The sequence below is a fragment of the Equus asinus genome, chromosome 9 (genome assembly GCF_041296235.1).
Source record: "Equus asinus isolate D_3611 breed Donkey chromosome 9, EquAss-T2T_v2, whole genome shotgun sequence".
NCBI classification, from domain to species: Eukaryota; Metazoa; Chordata; class Mammalia; order Perissodactyla; family Equidae; genus Equus; species Equus asinus.
Genome location: NC_091798.1, coordinates 44,651,902 through 44,676,210, shown reverse-complemented (window position 1 = coordinate 44,676,210; position 24,309 = coordinate 44,651,902). Strand labels below are relative to the sequence as shown.

The 24,309-nt window shown below is 39.8% G+C and overlaps 1 protein-coding gene across 1 annotated transcript; it reads right to left on the bottom strand.

Moving 5' to 3' along the window:
- Positions 1-1,437: 1,437 nt before the first annotated feature.
- Positions 1,438-24,021, bottom strand: PPP2CA (protein phosphatase 2 catalytic subunit alpha). The gene is made up of 7 exons (XM_014846422.3): positions 23,129-24,021; positions 9,115-9,324; positions 6,051-6,224; positions 5,184-5,273; positions 4,493-4,654; positions 2,768-2,886; positions 1,438-2,185 (listed from the first exon to the last, which is right to left on the bottom strand). Exons 1-7 carry the CDS (start codon positions 23,228-23,230, stop codon positions 2,113-2,115), a joined length of 930 nt encoding a protein of 309 aa, XP_014701908.1. The 5' UTR covers positions 23,231-24,021; the 3' UTR covers positions 1,438-2,112.
- Positions 24,022-24,309: the final 288 nt, after the last annotated feature.

Genomic DNA, 24,309 nt, shown 5'->3' with positions numbered 1-24,309 from the left:
CTAACATCTTCTATTTTAGATGGCCAAAGCCCAGTCACTCTCCACAATTAGTAAGTTTAAACCCTGGTAATCATTCCAAACCCAAGCCATTCTGTCCAAAAGCCCTTTACTGCCAACAAGATTTACTTTAGAGAATCTGTACCTGGATGACCGTACCACGTCAGCTACAAGATACACATCCCTTTAGAGTCAATTCTGGTATCACAGGATCTGAAAAACAGCTGCCTGATATCTAGATCACTTAAAATTAGAAACTGGATTAAAACTACCACACATTGATAAACTATTGGTTCAGTCAGAGAGAAAGGGAATGAAGTGATAAAGGGAAAAAGAGAGAGGGAGAGATTTCTTGTGAAAGCATAAAAGGATAAAATGAAATGGAGACAGGTAGAAAAACTAGGCTTTTCGCTTTGGCAACTTCACAAGCTACCAAAAATACTGTCAATTAGATCAGAGAAGAGATAAAAAGTGGACCATTTAAAAAATAGTGTCTATGTGTGTACTTTCTTTGAGAATCTTGGAAAAGAGAAATGTGCAAACTGCCTTGTCAGTTCCAAATTCAACACAGTACAAAGCAAAGAAACTTTTATTACTACACTCACACAAGTAATGGTTAAGTGTCCTGACGTTTACCCTGGTAGCTTAAAATGATCAAATATTAGTTTCCACAGTAGAGCTGTTTTAACTTCCTAATCCTATTCAAAGGATGGGGGGGCGGGAGGTAAGGACAGACAGATAAGGACTAATAATTAAGTGCTTAGCACTGTCACTTCATTTCAAATGCCATTTTTGTCCTTGGGTGAATGTATATAACACTAAACCATGACTCAGCAATAGTCTTCTATTTGGTTTAACTAGTATCACTTAAACAGCTTAATACAGAATAACGCTTTAACAGCTTTCTCATCTGAGACAAATTTAAGATCACATGACAAGTAATACACAAATATGTTAAGAAATTACCAATCTGTCAATCATTTTAAAGAGTCCATGTAACATACATAGCAATATATTATTTATAACCAGAAACTGCACTGACTGATAGACACATTAGTTTGTTAAGCTCCATCTGAAAACATGCTGTTTTATTAAATCAAAAACCAAAAATCTTAGATTAAATCTCAAGTTACATGGTTTTACAGTCAGGTCTTATGAAGTAGCACACCGACTACCTTTCTTGCAGACAAGTTAACAGGCAGGAAGAACCCACAAAGAGCACACTGACAATCGCACAAATTGGACTATCTAGACTACAAATAAGTCCTGAAATTCATTTGAAAAATGTCAAGGAGTTAACAGAGAGATTATGTAGTGGCCTTGATTTTTATTTTTCTTTACCTAGAATTCTACAAATTCTAAAATTTATCAATTGATATATCTTTTAAATAAACAGCACCAGTCTTGCCCATTGATACAATTAAAATGTGACTTTCTCAGTTCTTAGTTCACAAGTTTATTATGAAAAACACTGCAATGCTCTTGTGCAGTAACATCGTCTTACAGGAGGGAAAAAAAAACAGTTCTGTTCAAAACAACTCACCAGGTTCTGACAACAAAGAACAACATGAGGCTGAGATTGAGAAGGGAAATAAACTGAGTGCAGACAAATCATACAATTAAATTAAACGGTATCCCTGAAAATAAACAAAACGATTTCAAACTCACAAGTAGAGGGGAGGCCTTGGTACTTATTTTTAAAAATGTTCATTAAGCTCCAATGATTGTTTGCTGCTATCCTTATCTACAGTCATGCTGAGTAAAGCTATAGCTAAATGGAAGTTAAATTGTATTCACGAGGTGTTAATGTTTACATCTTATTATCTGCAGTCTCTCAGAGAAAGCAAAAGTAACTACAAATAGCGCTATGCCAGAAACTGGTTTCTTGACCAACAATGTCGCTTCAGCATGCAATGAACTGGTTCATTCTAAAGTGGTCACGGCTGTTGATGACAAGAGGCTTTGTATTTTTATATGGCACATCTTTTGGTCCGTGTGAAAACAAGTTTTTTGAATGTTAACTATTCTCTGACACTCTGGAGTTACTGTTGCTCTTCCCATTTCCATTAGGTCAATATATGGTTCATGGCAATACTGTACAAGTTTAAAATTTCATTACAGGAAGTAGTCTGGGGTACGACGAGTAACATGTGGCTCGCCTCTGCGAGGTGCTGGGTCAAACTGCAAGCTGAAAAACAAGACATATTTCTTGTTTATACTCTAAGACATCAATGTACTGACCATCGAAATCAAGAACATTAGTCTTTCAAACTTTCCACATTTTATTCCTATCAAATCTCAGCTTGCCTTAATGTAATAGAACTCTAACTGCAACCTAACTACACATTTAATGACAAGGGTCTTCTAAATGCATGCCTCCTCAAACAGCCAAGACAACTTCTGCTAGAGAGGATATCCTTTTATACATTGGGGATTCCTTCTAAGATCATCTGAAAGAAGGGTTCCACTAAATATATTTTAAAAATTTAAAGGGCCTAATGTACTGTATCTCTAATCTCATCTTCAGGATTTATTATTAATTCCACAATAAAAACATGGGTTTAAAAGTTAAAACCCTAATAATTGACATTAGGGTCCATACACGATGAGTTTCTGTTGATGTGTCTCAATGTATCATAGAACTGTTCCAAAGGAAACTTAAAAATCAAAACGGAATCTGGATTTAGCATGAGCTCTTGAACTCTTAAACCTCCCATTAAAACTATACATTCAAGTAATGGCAACCAACGACTCAGGTGTAAATACTTACAAAGAGTATTTTAGAGTATCATCAAGTTCCATGATTGCAGCTTGGTTACCACAGCGATAACAATAGTTTGGAGCACTGAAAATTGTTACTACATTCCGGTCATGGCACCAGTTATATCCCTACAAGGAAAACCAGAGATAAAAATCTATTTTACTTCTCTATTTACACAACTAAATGCAACTCCACTCAAGAAAGAACAAAAGATCTCCTCTTCCCCTCAAAAGGCTTAAAAAATAGTAATGCTTTGTTTCTGGAAGATTTAATAATTTTCTGTACTCTGCACAACTTTAAAAATACATATGTATAGGGCTGGCCCAGTGGTACAGTGGTTAAGTTCGTACACTCCACTTCAGCAGCCCAGGGTTAACAGGTTCAGATCCCAGGCACAGACCTACGCACCGTTTATCAAGCCATGCTGTGGTGGCATCCCACATATAAAACAGAGGAAGATGGGCACAGACATTAGCTCAGAGTCAATCTTCCTCAAAAAAAAAAAAAAAAACCCAAAACAAACATGTACTTATTTTTCCCCAAATTACAAAACTAGTGTACTCTAAAAAGAAAAGCCCTAAAAAATAGCACCAATCACCAAAGAATAAACTGCTTCTTATGTATCTGGCCTTCTGAAAATAGCAGTGTATCATTAGCCTCTCTTATTGCAGTGGCCCTAAACATGATTCAAGAATGAGCATATGGCCATTCCTTGTAGACAAGACAGGTACTTACTCCTAGAAGACCAGAACCTTATTAATTCTCTCAGTGGGAGTGGGAGTGACCTGTGGGTCAAGGTCCTCAAGTTGGTCAATGCCCAGGTACAAAGGAGAGATGCCTCTAGGATCTCCAGCCTCATTGCCTCAAACTCCATCTGAATGCATGAGTTACTTTTTAAGTACTGTTCACAAATTTCTTTCCCTGTATCTTTAGCAAAGTCAGACTTTATTGATAACAATCAGAGTTGTATTAGTACTAATCTAAAGAGGACCCTAATTTTACAAGTATGCTAATCAATGTTCTCTACTAAGTATTTACTCTATTTCCGCTTTAGTTTCTTCTTTCAAATCACCTGTAATCCTACAATCCAAAGGACCACTTAAATATTTTGGTGTATTTCTTCCCAATCTCTCCTCCATACATACACACATTAAATATACGAAACAAACAAAACTGAGATCATAAAATGTTACATTCTCCTCTTCCCTGCACGTTACTTTCCCCACCCTTAAATCCCAAGCACTATCTAGTCATTAAGAATTCTCTTGGGGCCGGCCCAGTGGCGCAGCGGTTAAGTTCGCACGTTCCGCTTCTTGGTGGCCCAGGGTTCGCCGGTTTGGATCCCGGGTGCAGACATGGCACCGCTTGGCACGCCATGCTGTGGTAGGCATCCCACATATAAAGTAGAGGAAGATAGGCATGGATGTTAGCTCAGGGCCAGGCTTCCTCAGCAAAAAGAGGAGGATTGGCAGTAGTTAGCTCAGGGCTAATCTCCACCCCCCCCACCAAAAAGAATTCTCTGAAAACATGTTAACTATGCATTTCATTGTGATCAAAAGCTTGAGATTTTAATTCTAGAATGCACCTACTAAAAATGCTCAGGCCGTACGGCAAATTCATCAAAAGGAATATATGGAATGTTCTCATTAATATCATTTAATTTAAAACTCCCTAATATCTTCCTTCATTAAGTTTACTTAGAAAGCAAATCAGTTTTGAAAGAACAGAACGTACCTCCATCACCAGCTGGTGAGCTCTAGACACCAACGTGAGGCCATTGGCATGATTAAATGTCTCAGAAATATCTTGCCCAAAGGTGTAACCAGCTCCTCGAGGAGATATACCCCATCCGCCACGGTCATCTGGATCTGACCACAGCAAGTCACACATTGGACCCTAAAAAGCAAGTTAAGTTTTGAACTGCCTCTTGTAAAAATAATTAATACATGATTTTAGTAATTCTCCAGAAGCAGTACCCTACTAAGCCACACTTTGAGTGGTGGTTGCTAAAAATAGTGAAACATTTTGCAGTTAAAGTCATTTTTCTGTATCAAATAAATAGGAAACTATTTCCAGATGTCTTTAAGAGGTACAGCCTACATCAATGAGCCCCAACAGCAACAAGCTCTAATTAATCTGCCTATAGTATGCATACTTCACGTCAGACAGTATAGCCTAGTAATTAAGGCAGAGGCTCTGAAGAAAACTACGACCTAGGTCCTACAAGCCGAATCCCACAGCTGCTGTGATCTTGGCAGGTTTCTTAATGTTAGCTTTTTCTAAAGAATAGAGTCGACAAGAGGGCTCATACCATTTTTGAGAACTAAACAGAAGGATAAATACAACGAAGTTAAGTTACGATCACATTTTCCCTCTCTCTAAAATGTTTCCTGAAAAGATTTTATTACCAAATAAAAGTCAATACCTCATGGGGAACTTCTTGTAGGCGATCAAGTGCTCTGATGTGATCCAGTGTATCTATGGATGGTGAGAGGCCACCATGTAGACAGAAGATCTGAAAAGAATGGTTTATAATGTTAACCTCACCTAAAACAAACTTTAAACATTCAGGAACAAGCTGCAGGCAGTAGCCCAAATCACGTGGCCCCAGTGGTGTTTTAGCCAGAACCAATGTTGCCTCTGCAAGGTCTTTCTTTCTTCCAGCCCACTCTAAACTATCTAACTCACTCCCTTTCTTCCTGATAAACCATCACTACTGCATCCAGATTCCACTTCAAACAGCTCCTCCAGGAAAATGTTTCTCTGACATTACCCTCACCACAGACTATTATCTTCCTTCTCATAGAATCTTCCTGCAATTTCTTCTGTGCACTCCTCTACCTGGACCAGTGGATAACTAATTACATCTCTCAGACTTGTCCAGAAACAGCCTGAGAGATTGGATGGGCGGTGGGCCCAACACACAGTTAGTTCAGTGCCTAATAAAAAGAAGGCACTTCAAAAAGGCCCAAATGGGATGTGAGGGTGGAAAAATAAGTTACTGGCACCTAAACATTAAGAAAGCAGATTCTTGAGGGTCAGCCCCGTGGCACAGTCGCCAAGTCTGGCGCACTCTGCTTCGGCAGCCTGGGTTTGTGGGTTTGGATCCCAGGGGCAGACCTACATCACTCATCAAGCCATGCTATGGCAGTGACCCACATACTAAAAACAGAGGAAGACTAGCAACGGATGTTAGCTCAGAGTGAATTTCCTCACCAAAAAAAAAAGAAAGAAAAAGAAAGCAGATTCTTGAAAATAATTAGTAATATAAGTTTTAAGAAGACCTACATACCTGCCCATCCACCAAGGCAGTGAGAGGAAGATAGTCAAAAAGATCTGTAAAATATTTCCAAACATTTGCATTTCCATATTTCCTTAAACACTCATCATAGAAACCATACACTTGTGTGATCTGTCTGCTCTCATGATTTCCTCGAAGAATGGTGATGCGTTCACGGTAACGAACCTGAAAAAAACAGAAAACAACATGAACAGCTGGCTCCTTCAAAAACCAAATGACAATCCAGCAAACATTCTATAGGGAAATCCACAGTTCCAATTTTGTTGGAAAAAACATCCTACACTCCCACATCATACCAAACTGAAACCATGCATCTACAAACATTTGTCCATGGAGTATCTGCCAACCCCATCTCAACTAAAATCAAACTCTTGCTACCACCTTTATAAGCATAATCATCAAATGTAAAACTCCATCTATGACTTTTTTTTTTAGATTTCAATGATTTTTGGTAGATTCTTAGTTATGCAACAACCATCACAATCCAGTTTTAGAACCTTTCCATTACCCCAAAAAAGACCTCTCATGCCTGTCTGCAGTCACCCCTGACTCCCACTCCCAGCAACTGATGAATTGTTTCTGTCTCTTGAAATTTGCTTTTTCTAGAAATTTCATATAAATGGAATCATACAATATGTAGTCTTTTGTGTATGGCTTCTTTCACTTAGCAGAACACTTTTGAGACTCATTCATGTATAGATGAGCAGTCTGTTCCTTTTCTTGCTGCACAGTACTCCACTGTAAGGCTATACCACATTTTGATTCTTTACTCACCAGTAGTATGAACATTTGGATTGTTTGCAGTTTCTGGCTATTAAGCATAATGTTGCTATATCATTTGCATGTTAAGTTTTTATATGGATATATGTTTTCATTTCTCTTGGGTAGAGTCCTAGTCAAGGATAATTGCTGGTCATATGGTAGGAACAGGTTTAACTTTTTGAGAAACTGCCAAACTTCTTCAAAGTGGCTGGACCATTTTACATTCCCACCAACAATGTATGAAGGTTCTAATCTCTCCATAAACTCACTAACACTTGGTATTATCAGCCTTATTGATGATAGCCATTCTAATGGGTGTGTGACTTTAATTTGCATTCCCTTGATGATTAATGATTTTGAGCATCTTTTCGTGTGCTCACTAACCATTCATATATCTTCTTGGGTGAAATATCTAATCAAATATTTTGTCGCTTTTAAAATTATTTATTGTCTTACTGAGTTATAATAGGTTTTAAAAAATATATGAATACTTTTTTCTTAGTGATGTCTTTTGAAGAACAAAAAAAATCTTAATTTTGATGAAGTTCAACTTATCAATTTTTTAATGGATCATGCTTGTGGTAGCTAGGGTATCTAAGAAATCTTTGCCTAACCCAAGGTTACAAAGATTTTCTCCTATGCTTTATTCTAGAAGTTTCATAGCTTTAGCTCTTACATTTAGGTCTATGATCCATTTTGACCATTTGTACGGTATGAAGGATCTAAGCTCATTTTTTACATGTAGATATCTAACTGTTTCAGTACTATCTGCTGAAGTTTCCTCCCCCGACTGTATTAGTCTGCTGAGGCTGCCAGAACAAAGTACCACCAACTGGGTGGCTTAAACAACAGAAATTTATTTCCTCACAGTTCTAGAGGCTAGAAGTCCAAGATCAAGGTGTCAGTAGGGTTGGTTTCTTCTCAAGGCCTCTCTCCTTGGCTAGTAAATGGCCATCTTCTTCATGAGTCTTCTCATCATCTTCCCTCTTCATCTGTGTCCTAGTCTCTTATAAGGACACCAGTCATACTGTGTTAGGGCTCACCTCTATGATCTCATTTTACCTTAATTACCCTTTAAAGGCCCTATCTCCAAATACAGTCACATTCTGAGGTATTGGGGATTAGGACTTCAACTTATTGGGGGGGGGGGCCGCACAATTCAGCCTATTAACACCTTCAAACATGAATTCTTAAAGGTAGCATATTCATTCCTCCTCTGAGCACTGGGATGCTTACTGGACTTTAAGTACAGGTTAGCCTGCAAAGCTGCTTTCACTGTATCTAGAGTCACAGCAGAAACATTCCATCATTTAATCCAACTCCTTCATTTTACAGATGCAGAACATAATAACCTGCAAAAGTATTTTGTAGCACTTTGCATGATTCAGACTAGTAGCTTCATGAGCACATACATTATATTGCCTAAAACATTAACTGCCTAAAATTTAGCTCTTGCCAAAACCACATCTCACTGCTTCTCCAATCTTAGAAGTCTCTGGCAGCCATTTTATCATTCTGCATATTCTTTAGTAAAATCTTCTCCCCAAATGTAAAGTCAAGCAATTTCTTTTAAGGGAAAGGCAGAAGCCTGCCATCCTAAAAGCTGTTTACCTTTTTTTGTTTCACCTTCAGATCTTTCTATACTTCCCAAAGCTACAACTGGTATAAAAAACAACTTGCTTTCTTTATCATTTCTATTGTTTTACATTATCATGTAATGTTTAATGGCTGCAAACTAGTCCATCAAGATAAATCATAATTTGATATTCACTTACTGTTCAATATTTAGACCAATTCTTTTTCTGATATTAAAGATAATGCTGCAATTCATGTTTTTATATAAAGTCCTTTTCCTCTTGACTTTCTTCCTCAGTAAAATTTTAAGTATATGATTACTATGTCAAAGGATATAAATATTCTGACATTTGCTATGTTTTGTTCCTTTATAATACTCAAAAGTATCTAGAAAGGTAATTATATTACCTCTCCACACCCCATTTATTGAACTAAAACTTCTATTTGACCAGCCTCTAACGTTTTTCAAATAATCTGACTGAGGCATTCTCTTCCTTAGAAAATAACCTTTTTGTTTTTATTCTATTCCATCCTCTCACTGAGAATGAAGGCAGACATTTATAAGTCCCAGCCCTGAATATCTGCATTCCTAAACGTGGAGTTTTATTCTAAAAACCTAACACTCAGATGGAGAAAATCACAAATCAGCGGGAAGAAAGAACATTCAAGAGGTCTGTCTTACCCAGTTCAAAATGCCCAAACATAAAATTAAAATTACCTTAAGAGCTACAAGCAGTGTAACTGTTTCAACTGAATAATATCCTCTGTCAACATAATCTCCCATAAACAAGTAATTTGTATCTGGTGATTTGCCACCAATTCTAAACAGTTCCATGAGATCATGAAATTGCCCATGCACATCTCCACAGACGGTGACTGGACATCGAACTTCTTGCACGTTGGATTCCTTTGTCAGGATTTCTTTAGCCTACGGATGGAGAAAAACCAATACATTTGGCGTTAAACAACATTGACAAAGATATGTTGACTCACACTTAATGTAGCTTAAGGAGCAGACTCAGTATAAGATGAAATTGCAGGAAATTATGATCCTACTAAACAAGAGGGCAAGATATGGCTGGGTTCTAGCCACTGGCTATCTTAACCCCTGATACCTAGAAAAAAGTGTATCAAAATGCATAATCCCATTTCTCTCTTCAGTATCAGGAGGTTTTAGGCCTATCAGCTGCCATCTAATAACTAAATGCTAAAGAGATTATTATTAGCAGCCATATAAGATCAATGAAAATAGAACAAGACATTCAGGTACCTAGTTTCTTAGCTTTAGAGTTCTATAATGCAGGTACTCCAGGATTCCAGGCTATGAGGAAAGCTTTCTTAGTTTTGCTTGACTTTTAATTTTTGGAAAACATTAAAATTTTATCTGTATTTTGATGTATTTTTTACACTCTATCCCTAAATGCAAATTTCTTGTTTTACAATTGTGGCTATATGGTTGGGTTTTATGTTGCTTTTAGAAAATTGCTTGGCAGCATATGCATTCCCCCATGTAATCACAAATCCAAAGATACTTTTAAGGGTAATATAACAGTTCACTCAGTAGAAACCATATCATTCATTCAATATACACTTATTGATCATTCACTGTGTGCCAGATACTGTAAAGTGCACTGGGAGATAATCATTCATGTGCTCAACCATCCAAGTGGTGTGTGTGCCAGGCCCTGTGTTAGGCACTGGAGGTAGAGAGAACAGGATAGGTAATTCCCATGCAGGTGGGGAGATTTACAAGTAACCAAATACAGACTGTGTTAAGTGCCACGAGAGAAAGGGAGAGAGTAACTGGTGGAGACCACTTTAAATAAGATATCACAACAAAGACAGTTCATAAAAGCACAGTGGAGCAGGAGAGCCAGACAATAAAACGATCATTACAAAAGAAGGGCCAACTGCTAAGACACGCTAGAGTAAGCAGCAGTGTTCCAGGATCACAAACAGTGGAACGGCTAGGAAAACTGCTTGAGATCCAAAGAATGGGCAAGACGGGAAATGGGAGGAGGTCTAATACAGACAGATGCAATTATATGTAAAAAGTCCCAGTAGTTAAGAGGAAAAGGCTAACATGGCTGAAGCACAGCATACAAGAGTGGAGAATAGGGGGGGACCTGCCCAGTGGTGTAGTGGTTAAGTTTGGCATGCTCTGCTTCAACAGCCCAGGTTCACGGGTTTGGATCCCAGGCACAGACCTACACCACTCATCAGCCATGCTGTGGCAGCGACCCACAAACAAAGTGGAGGAAGACTAGCACAGATGTTAGCTCAGGGCTAATCTTCCTCAGCAAAAACAAACAAACAAACAAAAAATAAACAAAGCCCCAAAAAGAGTAGAGAAGAGGGTAGACTGGGGTGGGAATAGGGTGACTGACTACTCTGATTTTAGCACTGAAAATCCCACATGCTAGGAAAGGCCTCAGGTGTGCCCAGACAAACCATGATAGTTGGTCACCCCAGGCAGGAAATGCAGGGGGAGAAAGGGGCATGGTTATGAACTGAAGAACAAGTCCAATCAAAGTAGTATTAGAATAGAGATCCACTGGCAGAAAATATAAGTGAATTTAGGATTTCAGAGGTAGGACTATGGATGTGGATTTCTGAGATGGAGCAGAGCTTAAAGGCTACTAGTATTCAGTGACCAATCCATCAACAAGTCTTGCCTAGTCTCCTTCTAAAACATAGCTCAAATCCATCTGCTTCTATCTTTTTTGCCACTACCCTGGACCACCATGATCATTTCACCTGGATTTCTGTGCTAGCCTCCACATTGAACTCCATTTCCATGCTTCCTGCCTTCAATCTTCATGCAACAAAGTGACACTTTATAAAAGATTCACCAGATTCATTTTATTTAGCACTGCATATACAGCATCTCACCAGAATAATGCCTGAGACGCAGAAGGCACTTAACACAGATTTGTTGAGTGAGTCAAGAACTTAAACTGAAATACTGACTAGGTCATCTTCAGAGAAAGCCATGGATATCACCCAGGACAACAGCAGAAGTACAGGCCTAGAAACTGGTACCGAGTTCTCTGGAGAATGAAGAAACAATAGGTAACAGCGGTAAAGAAAGATGCCTAGGAATCTAGGTAAAGGACAGAAGCCTGAAAAACACAGGGAATTTTATCCTTCAGTAGAGGGAAGCAGCTGGGAGGACTATTAGAGAAGGTACATGACATCCTTAGGATAGCCAGATTTCAGTTAAGCCGAGGTAAAAGAAACTTCCGAGAATGCGTTAAAGGTATTTACTTCACATACTCTATCAACTTTATTGAGCATCTCCAATGTGCGACCAGAATGGTGTTCCAGAATGTACAGTGAAAGGCTGGGTCAGGAGAAGGCAACACATTGCAACATGAGGGTGAAACTATCATAGAGAATTATTGCTAATGAGCCATTGTTCATTACATTTTGAGCGACAACCAAGATGTCAAGCACTAGTTTTAAGGCAGTGGAATGCAATCTTAGCTGCACGTTAAAAATCACTTGGGGGGCTGGCCCAGTGGCACAGCGGTTGGGTTCACACGTTCCGCTTTGGCAGCCCGGGGTTTGCTGGTTCGGATCCTGGGTGCCGACATGGCACCGGCTTGGCAGGCCATGCTGTGGCAGGTGTCCCAGATATAAAGTAGAAGAAGATGGGCACGGATGTTAGTTCAGGACCAGTCTTCCTCAACAAAAAGAGGAGGACTGGCAGGAGATGTTAGATCAGGGTTAATCTTCCTCAAAAAAAAAAAAAAAAAAAATCACTTGGGACGCCCTTTAAGAAAAAATCCAGATGCCTAGGCTACTCCTCTCCCAATTAAGTCAGAATCTTCAGGGGTGGGATCCAAGCATCAACAATTTATTTAAAGTTTCCCTTCCCCACCTCACACTGGTGCTTTCTTGGGTACAGCCAAGTTTAAGAACCACTATTTCAAGTTGGCCAACATTTTGGGCAGCCTATTTCAGGACACTCATCAATCACTGACATCCCAAAATTAATTATTAATTTGACCTAACATTTTTAAGTTACGAAAAAATTTCCACCGTGTCTCAAAAAGAGCAATTTCTTAAGAAATATAAGCCATCTCTGCAGAGTAATTCCAATCTCTTCTGATTTATTATTACTAAAAAGCACAAGTTCATTAGGCATATTCCACTACTCAGTCTTTTTGGCATTAATACCATGTCTAGTGTTTTTAGCACCTAGTACATACTAATGAAAATAGCTGTAAATGAAATATAGGTCCTACTTCAAAGAAATTTGCAAAAGTTATTCAGAAGTTTTCAAAGGACAACGATATAAGAAAACAGATGGTCACATACCATGTAAATCTTGCCATGATGTTATTACCACATCTAATTCTATCAGAAGCTAAATTTCCTTACCTGCAAGGCTATTCTCTGTAAGTGATAAAAGGTTGCCATTCATGACTGCCTGAAGTTCCTTATTACAATCTGCACACAATTTCTATTAACATCATGGAAGGGAAAATTAAGGCTAAATGCTATTTGTTCCCTTTATTTTGATTTACACAAATCATAATGATAAACACAGTATCTATCTTTAGTTTTATTTTTAAAACTATACTAGTTAGGGGCTGGCCCCGTGGCCGAGTGGTTAAGTTCGCGCGCTCTGCTGCAGGCGGCCCAGTGTTTCGTTGGTTCGAATCCTGGGCGCGGACATGGCACTGCTCATCAAACCACGCTGAGGCAGCGTCCCACATGCCACAACTAAAAGGACCCACAACGAAAAATATACAACTATGTACTGGGGGGCTTCGGGGAGAAAAAGGAAAAAAAAAAATCTTAAAAAAAAAAAAACTATATTAGTGAAAGTAATACATTCTTGTAAAAAGAATTTTAGCAGCAGATAAAACTAAATATCTCTTTTGACCATTCTCCACAATCCCACTCCCCCTGGGCAAAGTAACTGCCAATAGCGTTCTGATGCATATCCTTTCAGAACCTTGTTTACAAATTTTACATACATTATAATATGCCCACAGAAACATAACAGTTTTCCTTTGCATTTTTAAACTAGAAACAATATTGTTCAGCAGTCTGCTTTTCTAACAATATATCTTGGAGTTCAAAACATACATATAGACCTGCGGTTAATTTCTCATAGTGGATGTACAGTATTCCTTGAGGGCTGACAATACTTTAGGGGGTAAAAACACTGCAATGCATATCCTAGTATTTGCTCCCTCATAGGCACATTTCCTGAAAGAAGATACTTTGAAGTGGACCTATTGGTATAAGCAGTAGTTTGCATTTTTTTATGTCAACACTATCAAACTGTCCTCCAAAAGGGAAAGGACACTGTATATATAAACAGAACATTTTTAACTTCGAAACCTGGGAAAGACAAAGCTCTTTCTTCCCTTCCTGCCAAATTTCAGATCAGAACAACTGTAGTTAAATCCTAGAGAAAACAGTAATATGTATCAGATGCAATCAACCCAACTATTAAGTATATTTCAACAACAAAAATTCAAGCTTACAAAGGATCGATATTTTAAACATAATTTTTGTTTCTTTGTCTCAACTTAGTAGCTCTCAGGTGATCACTATACGAAAATACACTACCCCAGAACACCAGAATAATAAGCCAGTAGATGTCCTTACTAAAGATTCTTTTACCATCAGGAAAACTAATCATAGAAAAAGAGAAGTCTGAGAGAAGCTGTACTGTCACAAGAAGTCAGGCCTTCTAAGTTCCCAAAGCACCTAACAGAACACCTCTATGGGTCACCTAATGGGTCACCCAAGAACCTCTAGAGCTTCATCAACCACCAGTCTCAAGGAGAGCTATACAACCTCAACTCTCTAGTTTAAAAATAAATGGTAAAACCTGACTTTCAAAGTAATTTAATTGACAGAGATTTTAAATTTTTGGGGGGGGGGGGAGGGGAGATTAGCCCTGAGCTAACTACTGCCAATCCTCCTCTTTTTGCTGAGGAAGACTGGTCCTGAGCTAACATCCATGCCCATCTTCCTCTACTTTATATGTGGGATGCCTACCACAGCACGGCTTTTTGCCAAGCGGTGCCATGTCCACACCTGGGATCCGAACCGGCGAACCCCGGGCCACCAAGCGGAATGTGCAAACTTAACCACTGTGCCACGGGGCCAGCCCCTAGAGATTTTAAAAATTTTAATAACTACCTTTTCTTCTATGGTATTCTACTCCTATAATTTAAGGCCTTATGTTACCTGAATTATGCACAAAAGCAAAACACACAAACCCCAAATTTTTTCAGCTTACCCTAAAACATTTTTCCACACCTTCAGATGTCTCAGCTAATATATTTAACATTTGAAAAAAAATTAAGATCAAGTTTTTAAAAACAGTGTAATTAGTACATTTATTTTTTATTTATTAGGACCCTACTGAAATTCAGTCAAATCGTACAAACTGACATGAATGAATTCAAGGAAAAAAGATTTGATATAAAACTTCAGAGAACAAGGTTAAAACTGAAATAGGCTATTCCATTAATAAGAGCTTATCACAAGTAACAATGGAAAGTTAAAATTTCATACCATCCTAAAATCTAAACAATTTGGTGATCCTACTTGAAGGAAAGCAACCTTTAGGGACATTAATTTATTATCAATGTGATCACAGCATTCTGAGTTCTAACTCAGAAATCTCACAATTTTATTTTTCAACCTACTATAAAACAATCAGATATAAAGTGAATGATTTGTTTGATAGATATGGGCCATCCCTAACCACCATAATAACATGAAATTACAAACAGGGCAGACTTACATTAGACCTCATACAGCATCCAAGCCAATAGTTTTCAAGGAAGACAAAAAAACATGAACCAACAACAGATTCCCCAACTACTTATCTATTAATTTCCTTAAGGGCACACAACAGCAGTATCATTTCTACGTAACCTGTGCTGTAGAAAAAGCCATGCAACACATTCATACATTTTTATTATTAAATCAAGCAACACCTAAAACACCAAATGATTACAACCATGTAAAAATTCTTTGTATAAAAAGACTGGAAAGCATTAAAATGTTAAAAGATGGTTTATTTCAGCAGTGAAACTGTAGGAATATGGCTGTCTTAATCCTACCACCCAACAAAAACTACTCTCACATTTGTTTGTATTCCCTTTCAGTTTTTATCTACATACGTACAGACCCCTCATGTTTAAAATTGGTCAACGTCCCATTTTATGTCCTAACATTTCATATTCACTAACCCAATTTCCTAGAGCATTATAGTAATCATTTTAAACTGCTGTATAGTATCCTCTTGAACAGATCTATACACATATTATCGTTTATTTGAATTATCCCCTTTCAAGAAATTTTCAATTGTGGGATTACAGAGCAAAAACAGTATGAACATTTTTTTTGGTTTCCTACACACTATTAAACTGGATTATGCCAACTTGTTATGCAATAATAAGTGGAAGAAGGTACCCATTCTCAGCTATTTCAGATATAAAATGTTATGTCCTGATTTAACTCGCACTTTTTATTTTGAAGTTCTTTTTATTCTATGCTTCTTTGCTATCAGTTATTTCTCCTCTTATACAAATTGTCCACACATGTTCTTTGAACATCTATTCATAGACAGCTGATGTTCTTAAATGTTTTCTATTAAAAATCAGGTGAAGGGCTGGCCCCATGGCCGAGTGGTTAAGTTCGCGGGCTCCACTTAGGCGGCCCAGGGTTTTGCTGGTTCGGATCCTGGGCGTGGACGTGGCACTGCTCATCAAGCCATGCTGGAGCGGTGTCCCACATGCCACAACTAGAAGGACCCACAACTAAAATATACAACTATGTACTGGGGGGATTTGGGGAGAAAAAGCAGGGGGGGAAAAAAAAGGATTGGCAACAGTTGTTAGCTCAGGTGCCAATCCTAAAAATCAGGTGATTATTAATTCTAATGTTCACAGGAACTCTAGTTCAAGTAAATTTAACATTTCATACTCTAACCATAGTTGAATACATTTTCTACTAATATAGCCAAAAAAGACATAAAAGAAGGCTGAAAAATGCAATAATTAATTTTTGAATTTTACTTTTCATTTTAAGCAGAACTGAAGACATCTGAAGTTTTTTCAAAAGCATAATAAATTTGCAAGCAAGGATAATTTTTCTTCAATATCCTAAGAGACACTGAATTCATACTGCTTTTATGAAAGATAAAAGGTAGGTTTCCTTTGACTTTCATAACTGCAAAAAAAAATTAAGGTTCATGATATATTAGTCTATATGGCTAGATTTTTATTTTGGTGATAGATAAGGTAGGACATATGTATCATAGGACATATGTACACATATGCATCTGGCGTATTACTAGCCCCAAAAGCAAATGAATCTCGAGCTAATTATCTTCAAGTATCAAACCTTTCTTCATTCTACTTGTCTTTCATTAATTATAATTAATAGATGCCTCTAATATTTTAGAAAACATTTTAGTCTTCTTTAAAACCTGTATGATTATACTTTAGGGTCTAACTGAAAGAAAAAGGTCAGTGATGAAGGACAATTCTAAAATATATTAAAGTAAAATACATAATTTGATGTCTTTCCAACTGTTTCTGTCAAATCATCATCCTCACCTCCGACCAAAACGAATGCCCATTTTCTTTAAAGCCATATGTCTCTCATGCAACAGACTGGCCTCAATCTTTACCAATCAACCTACACATGTGCATGAATTAAACATTTCCAATGATTCCTGAATAGGAAAAAAAATGTTAATCTACTAAACTGAGAAATGTTGCTATATACATAGTTTAAAAAATCTCACAACAATCCACCATGAATGAGATTCAACCACTCTGGGTCACAGTTTCCTCTCTCATCTGTAAAGAGCGACTTAGCCTAAATGGTCTTTAAGGTTCCTTCCATCACTAAAATTCTACTCCATCCTAAAGCACTTTTTAAGCCTTCTTATTAAAAGTCAGAGCCACCCAAGAGAAACAGATAGTGCGCCTTACTGCTATTTTACAGATGATGGGTTGCAGAGAAATAAAATTCACTTGATCACCACTAGCATAAAACATTCTAAAACCTTTCCTATCTAGAGTCTACTACAAGGCCAACCTCCTGACTAATCTGAAGCCCTGTTATTAGAGCAGAAAACAAACAAGTCCCTATGATAATGTTATTTAGACAAAACTAAACAGTGAAAACTAATAATGCATATAATGGGAGCTTAATAAATTTTGGTTGAATGAATTCCAAAAACAAATGTACACTGCCACATACTTAATACCATCACGGACACTCTGACCTTTGTGAACTACACTTTGCATACGACTCCAGCTAGGTAAACAAACTGTCTCCCAGCGGCATTCTAAAAGAAAGGTTCTCAACCTTCTTCCAGCCCCCTCAACGACAGAAGGGTTAAAAATTCTCATCTGTAGTAGTAACTAAATGACTAAGGCAGAGGTGAGGACAGAGTGCCAGAACGACTGGCCAGCCGGTCATGTACAGATTAGAAAATACTCAGATTCACATACACAAGTCTCTGTTACTGCTTTGTTCACCCATTCCAAACCACAATACCAATAAACAAACAGGCAATAACAACTTGGCATTGTGAAGAATTTACGCAGTTAATCCCAGATTGTTCTTTACACTTCTTTTAGGCCCAATCCCCCAGCCATTTATTGGCAGCCAGACCTCTACTTCAGCCTCTTCTATCACTTTTGCTCTGGAAAAAATGGGGGAAAAAGCTATTTAAAACAACAAAAAATAAAATCTTTCCCCTTCCTAGTTCTAGTCCAATTCAGACCTCACATGTATAGGAGAATGTAGGTTGAGGGTTTTTTTAGACAAAGATGGCAATGAGAAATGAGTAAAGAAGAAAAGTGGAAATAAAAGAGTCAAAGCAGAAGAGAGTGGAAAAAAGGTTTAGGGGCCAGCCTGGCGGCGCAGTGGTTAAGTTAGTACACTCCACTTTGGTGGCCTAGGGTTTGCCAGTTCAGATCCCGGGTGCAGACCTACACACTGCTTGGCAAGCCATGCTGTGGTAGGCGCCCCACATATAAAGTAGAGGAAGTTGGGCACAGATGTGAGCTCAGGGCCAGGCTTCCTCAGCAAAAAGAGGAGGACTGGTGGTGGATGTTAGCTCAGGGCTAATCTTCCTCAAAAAAAAAAAAAAAAAAGAAGGAGGTTTATCTGCCACACATGTTCTCAGCACCCTCAGTAAAGACCCCCTCCCCACCACTACCTCAACCCTAACCGAATGTCTCCTGGTTTTCCTAGCTTATCTCCTCCAAACTAAACAAAGAATACTTCACAGGTAACTGAAAAACTTGACTCACAATGAGATACAGGAAGTTAAAAGGGGGAACACCATACTGGTGATATTAATGTGTTCCCATGCACTCCTCCATGGCCCATCATTCTTTCTACAGCATGAGTTTCACCTTAGCCTTATTGCCAATCTTTGCAGACACAGAACTCTAGGCTCTGACGGAGAAAATAAAGGGAGAGTCGGGGACCTGTGTGTCTGAATAGTAGGACTGTGCACCTTCTCAGTATTTCCTCATTAAGTCAACCCAAAACCAAACGCATTACTGCTTCATACTTGGGAGATCATGAAACACACATAGGCACAAATAGGTTTAACTGTGAAAGCTATGAGGATAAAAAGAAAGGCATTTTACAAGCTGTAATAAACAATATAAATGCCAGTTATTCTTTACTAGAATATTTTAGAGCTCAGTCTCTGGATCATGATTTACACTATCTAGTTCATTTTCTATGTATTCTCAAAGTTTTCATCTCACCGATCTGAGTGGCAAATGCAGTTAGCCATATCCAAAATTATGGAATAATTATTGTTTCCCCCTCTAGGACAAAATGAGACAACCATATGTGACATGAATAGAAAACTTTCAAGCAATCAGAATAAAAATAAAGCTTTATTTTACAGAATTGTTGATTCTACAATTAAGTTTGGCCCCAACTCACCTACATCCTTCATTATTAACACTACCTCAGAAAAGAGAAAGGGGGGGCTCTGAAGCAAGACTAGAACATTGGGTTTAGAATCCATAAACCTAGGTAATCTCAGTTTAGCCCCTGTAGTCACGTCATTTTACCTTTCTGAGTCTCTGGTTTATATCTATAACTGAGAACAGTAACTGTCTCATAAACTTGTTAAGGCAACTGTGTATGCGAAAGTATGATGAAAATAATATTCTGCATCATGATTTCCCTCCAACTGTTTATTCTCAATATTCAAACTAGTTTTATGGAAAAGAGCCAAACAATCTTTTAAATCAAACACACAGACAGACTCACAAAATGTATTATCCACTTCATATAGGAAGTTAACCTTGGTCAAATATCTTGCAGCTCATCCAATTAGAAAAAAGGTTTGTTTTTTCCATAGTCATGTAACAAATGTTCAAACTAAGTGAAGCCTTAATGACTGCATTTTATTTATAGTGCTTGTAGAGCAATGGAAAACAGCAGCATACCTACGTAAAGAACTGCTTTGAAAAAAAACCTGGCTATCAAACAACATTCTCCACAAGTTTGGTAAGACCTGAAAGCACAAAGCCAAAAACCATACCTAAATCAAACCACTGCTGAAATCACATAATAAAAGACTGTTTACTGTAGTTAATGCAAAACCAAATTGATACTATTTACTTCTTTCAATCTGTAGATGGAAACATAGATGTGGCAACGCTACTGACTATAGAACTGTGCCTGAGACAAAAACTGCATTCGCTCATAGCAAATTTTTCAACAATCAAGAAATTATGATCCCCAAAATGATAAGGTATACTGCACACACAATAACCTCGGTTTGGATATAAACCTTAATTACATCTTGGGGGGAAAAAAAGCTTAAGTAGTTAATAACATAAAAACCATATTCACCCCTGTCTATAAATACACACTTGGATTCTCTGCATTTTGAACCCCTACCACTGTTAATTGTTGATGGGATCCCAAATTAATGACCTCTGAATTTTTTAATCACAATGACCTCTTATGGTATATTTCTATCTTTACTATTTAACTTTAAATATTTCATTCAGATTCGGCATCTTCAGGTGGATAGAGGGAAGGTTTTTATATTATTCCTTCTTATAATCAAAGAAATGGCCAACTTTTACCAAATAGCTATCCCTAACAAGTATCTTTTCTTTAAAAAGAAGAAAGAAAAAACTACTATTACACTAATGAAAAAAAGTTTTCCCTCAAGATTTTCAGAATATGTAGTAGCTTTCACCAGATGTGCTATTGACCACACAAACATTAACAGGGAAAAGAGAAGTTTTATTTTACTAGAAAAACTTGGACAAAAGATCATTTCAAGTCATGCATCCTAAATTCATCCCACATACCTAAAAAGCTGCCTTCACAGTAATTTAGTTGAGCAGGTTTAATATAGTTCCAAAAGTTGAAATACTTACAAGTTAAAAACAGTATGAAAACAGTGTGATATCCTCCCCAAAGGAGCCACTTCTTGGAAACCTAACTTCAAATACTATTTCCATCTTTTTGGCTCTAAAAACTAAAATCTGGACACATTGGATGAGCAACGGAGATCTAAGCATAAACTGATTAATCTCACTACACCTTAATTTTACAAAGACGTGGAAAAGAGTGAACATTTACCAGAAGCATCAAGCTTCAGCCACCCCACCTTAACATCCAAAATTATCTTCTATAGTCTCCAACACAAACCCTCTACTTCTGTGGTCCATCTACTATTGATTTCCAACTAGATTCGGTCATCTTGAGACTAAGTATGATTATTCTTCATTGCTTTTCATTCCTAAGACTAAGCAATCTTGGATAGTCAATAGATGTTCAATATTTATACACAAAGTACTAATTTAAAATGGAACTGCATAATCTCAGAAGATTAGAAAAGACCCTAGAACATCATCCGTTTTAACTATTTTACAGACAGGAAAGTGTGGAGCAAGTGAAGTGGTTGCCTGAAGGTCAGTCACAATTACTCACTCTACAGCAGAAAAAGAACTAGTGTCCAGGTCTAACGTGAAGTTCAGTGGTCTTCCAATTACATCATTACCTCTCTTCTTTTTCCTACACAAATGACTCGTCATCCAGCCAACTGCTGGCTCAGTGTCTTTATATAAAGTGCTAAACTCACTTACAATACCTAGAAATTAAGACCCGACAATATACATTAAACAATTTTTAAAAGCCTATTTCTAAACCTTTAAAACAAATACCATCCTCATTTGATGCAAAAGAATTAAGGGTCAAGAAGCAACAGACACAGTACATGCTACCACTAAAATTCAGCTCAGGAGATGATGTGCCACCTCATCCACTAGTAGGAGAGTTTTATTCAGGCTTGGGATAAATAAATCTGAATTTGACTCACTTAAGTTGCAATTATTCACAGCATAGTTTCTGAAAAAGCCTGTTTCAGGAGCATATACATCAAACTCGTGAACGTAATTTTCACATCAAACCACAAACGAGTCAGCAGAATCGCTAATAACTCTCTTCACTAATACGAAATGCTGATATCCCACAATTCTGTACTAGGAAGAAATGTTGCAAAGTTAATTTTTGAAAAGGGAAGTCAAAATATTCATAGTGGAGATGGCACATTCTATACTTTAGAAAACTGAGTTATGATTTCATAGCTAATAGCTAAATACACTACCTGTTTGCCCCACTCCTAGGGAAAAACAGAACGGAATTAAGATAACTTAAAATGGACTTATTAAATGGACAACATTCCATTTTCAATATCTGTGAGTTAAAGTTATTTAAACACTAAGCACAACGTCTGGAATACAGTAAAGGTCAACAGACAGCTATTATTACTACTACTACTGCGAGCCACAAAAATACAAACAAGTAACTTTTCCAACACAGAGCCAGGATACAAAATTTACTGCTCTTAGTTTATGTTGCTCATTTACAAATAAATGGCAAAATGCCAAATACGTTAAGCTTAGAGAAGGGTTTCACACTACCCAATTTGAGTCAGCATAGATTAAACCGGCACTTGATTTCCAATCCCAAAGCTCCTTATGAAGTATGACTCACCAAATTCTCCATTTCTTCCAACTACGAAAAATAAGTTATACTCTTCCTCTATAACTACCACCATGACCCTCGTAGAAATCAGGTTAGAGATTTATTTTTAAATTCTTTAAAAAACACGTTTTAAATAAGTCTCTCGAAAAGACTGGTCGGTGAACTTAACACAAACCACCCAGGACAGTGCTAAAGCTGTGTGACCTTTAGCTAGGTCCTGGGATCCGGCCTACAAGCCCGCCTTTGGGGGACCCACTGGACAGCTTCGGACCTAAAAATCAGGCCTGAGCACAAGTAGAAAGCCTCTCATCCATCTCACAGGAGAGTCCCAGGCCCGATTCCCAGGCCGTGGAACCCAAGCACCCTTACCGGACCTCATAACCGTCCCCGACCCTGACACGCAGGGTCCCCGCTCCCCCGCCACCTCACCCGGCGCCAAGGCCGGGAGGCTCCGAAGCCCCGGAATCGGGGGAGCGGCGCCATTTTAGGCGGCGATGGCGGCGACAACCAATCCCTGCGCGGGAGGCAGGGGGCGCCGGGTGGCCCGGGAGCCGCGCCGGGCGCCGGTCTGGGCGGCTGGGGGGCCCGGGCCGGCGCCTCCGCCATGTTGCACCGCCCCACGGCCGCCGCCGCCTCCTCCTCCTCCTCCTCGGCGGGCTCGGCCGCGGGGCGCCCGCAGCCGGAGCGCAGCTCACCTTCTCGCAGAGGCTCTTGACCTGGGACTCGGACAGCTGCTTGCACTCGTTCAGCTGCTCGATCCACTGGTCCAGCTCCTTGGTGAACACCTTCTCGTCCATGATGCCACCCACCCGAACCGGCTGCCGCTCCGCGCTATTCCCGCGCCGCCGCCCGCACACGGGCCACACGCACACGCCGCCGCCGGGTCCCGGGGTACTTGAGTGGTTGCTGGCGGCTGCTCGGCGCTAGCGCTGGCCCACTGGCTCCCCCCGCAGTGCTCGGCCACCGGCCGCTGCCCTCCTCGGCTCGCTCTAGCCCCAGAACTCGATCTCTGTAATGGCGGCCGCCGGCGTGGTGACGTCACGCCCGGCGTCAGGAGGCGGCGGGGCGCGGAGCGGCAGAAGGGCCGAGACACCGGCTGCGCAACTGCGGAGCCAACCCTGGTCGTCCGCCAGACCCGAGAGGGGGCGGGAACTAGGGGCCAAGGCGCAGGCGCAACGGAGCCGGCTGGTAACAGGCACGGTCGCTTTTAGGGCGTGGTCCCCCAGAAGGGAGGGGTCGAGGGGGAAGGGAAGACCGAGCCCGAGCAAGCGCGGTGCTCGCACCCAGGAAGCCGGCTGATTCCAGGGCGCTACGTCCTGCTTGGCGCGGGCGAGGGCGCGGGCCTGGCGCAGGCGCGGCCCGGGTGGGAGGGATCTCCTCGCAGCCGGAGACTTTTCCCCTAAGGTTGTGGGCGTCGGTTCTTCATCCGGCGATTGCAGCCAGGTCACGGAAGCGGGGATTGCGACCCCATGAACCCTCCGTGATGCAACAGCGCTGGAATTGCGTGGGATTCCCGCATCTTTGGGGGCAGGAACCGGCGCCGAGTGGTTGGAGCGGCCACCTCCGCCTCTGGGCGCGGCCCGCGCCTTGTAATTAGGTCACTCGTAGGCGGAGGAGGGTGTACCTGCCCCGGGAGTGCCGCGCAGTGCACCTGACTCCCCCGGCACACACCTGTCCCCGGGCCTAGGTGTCTGGTCGGGCGCGATGGCTGAACCTTGGGCTTTTCTCTGGGCCTCGGACCTCGCCTGGCTTCTACACGCCCCGCGCAGCCTCGCCCGTTGTTGCCTTCCGACTAAGGTGTGCGCCTTCCTCCCACTCCGGTTCCTCCTGGGAATGAGAGACCCCGACCCCCAACCCCTGCCCTCCCTGGCCTACT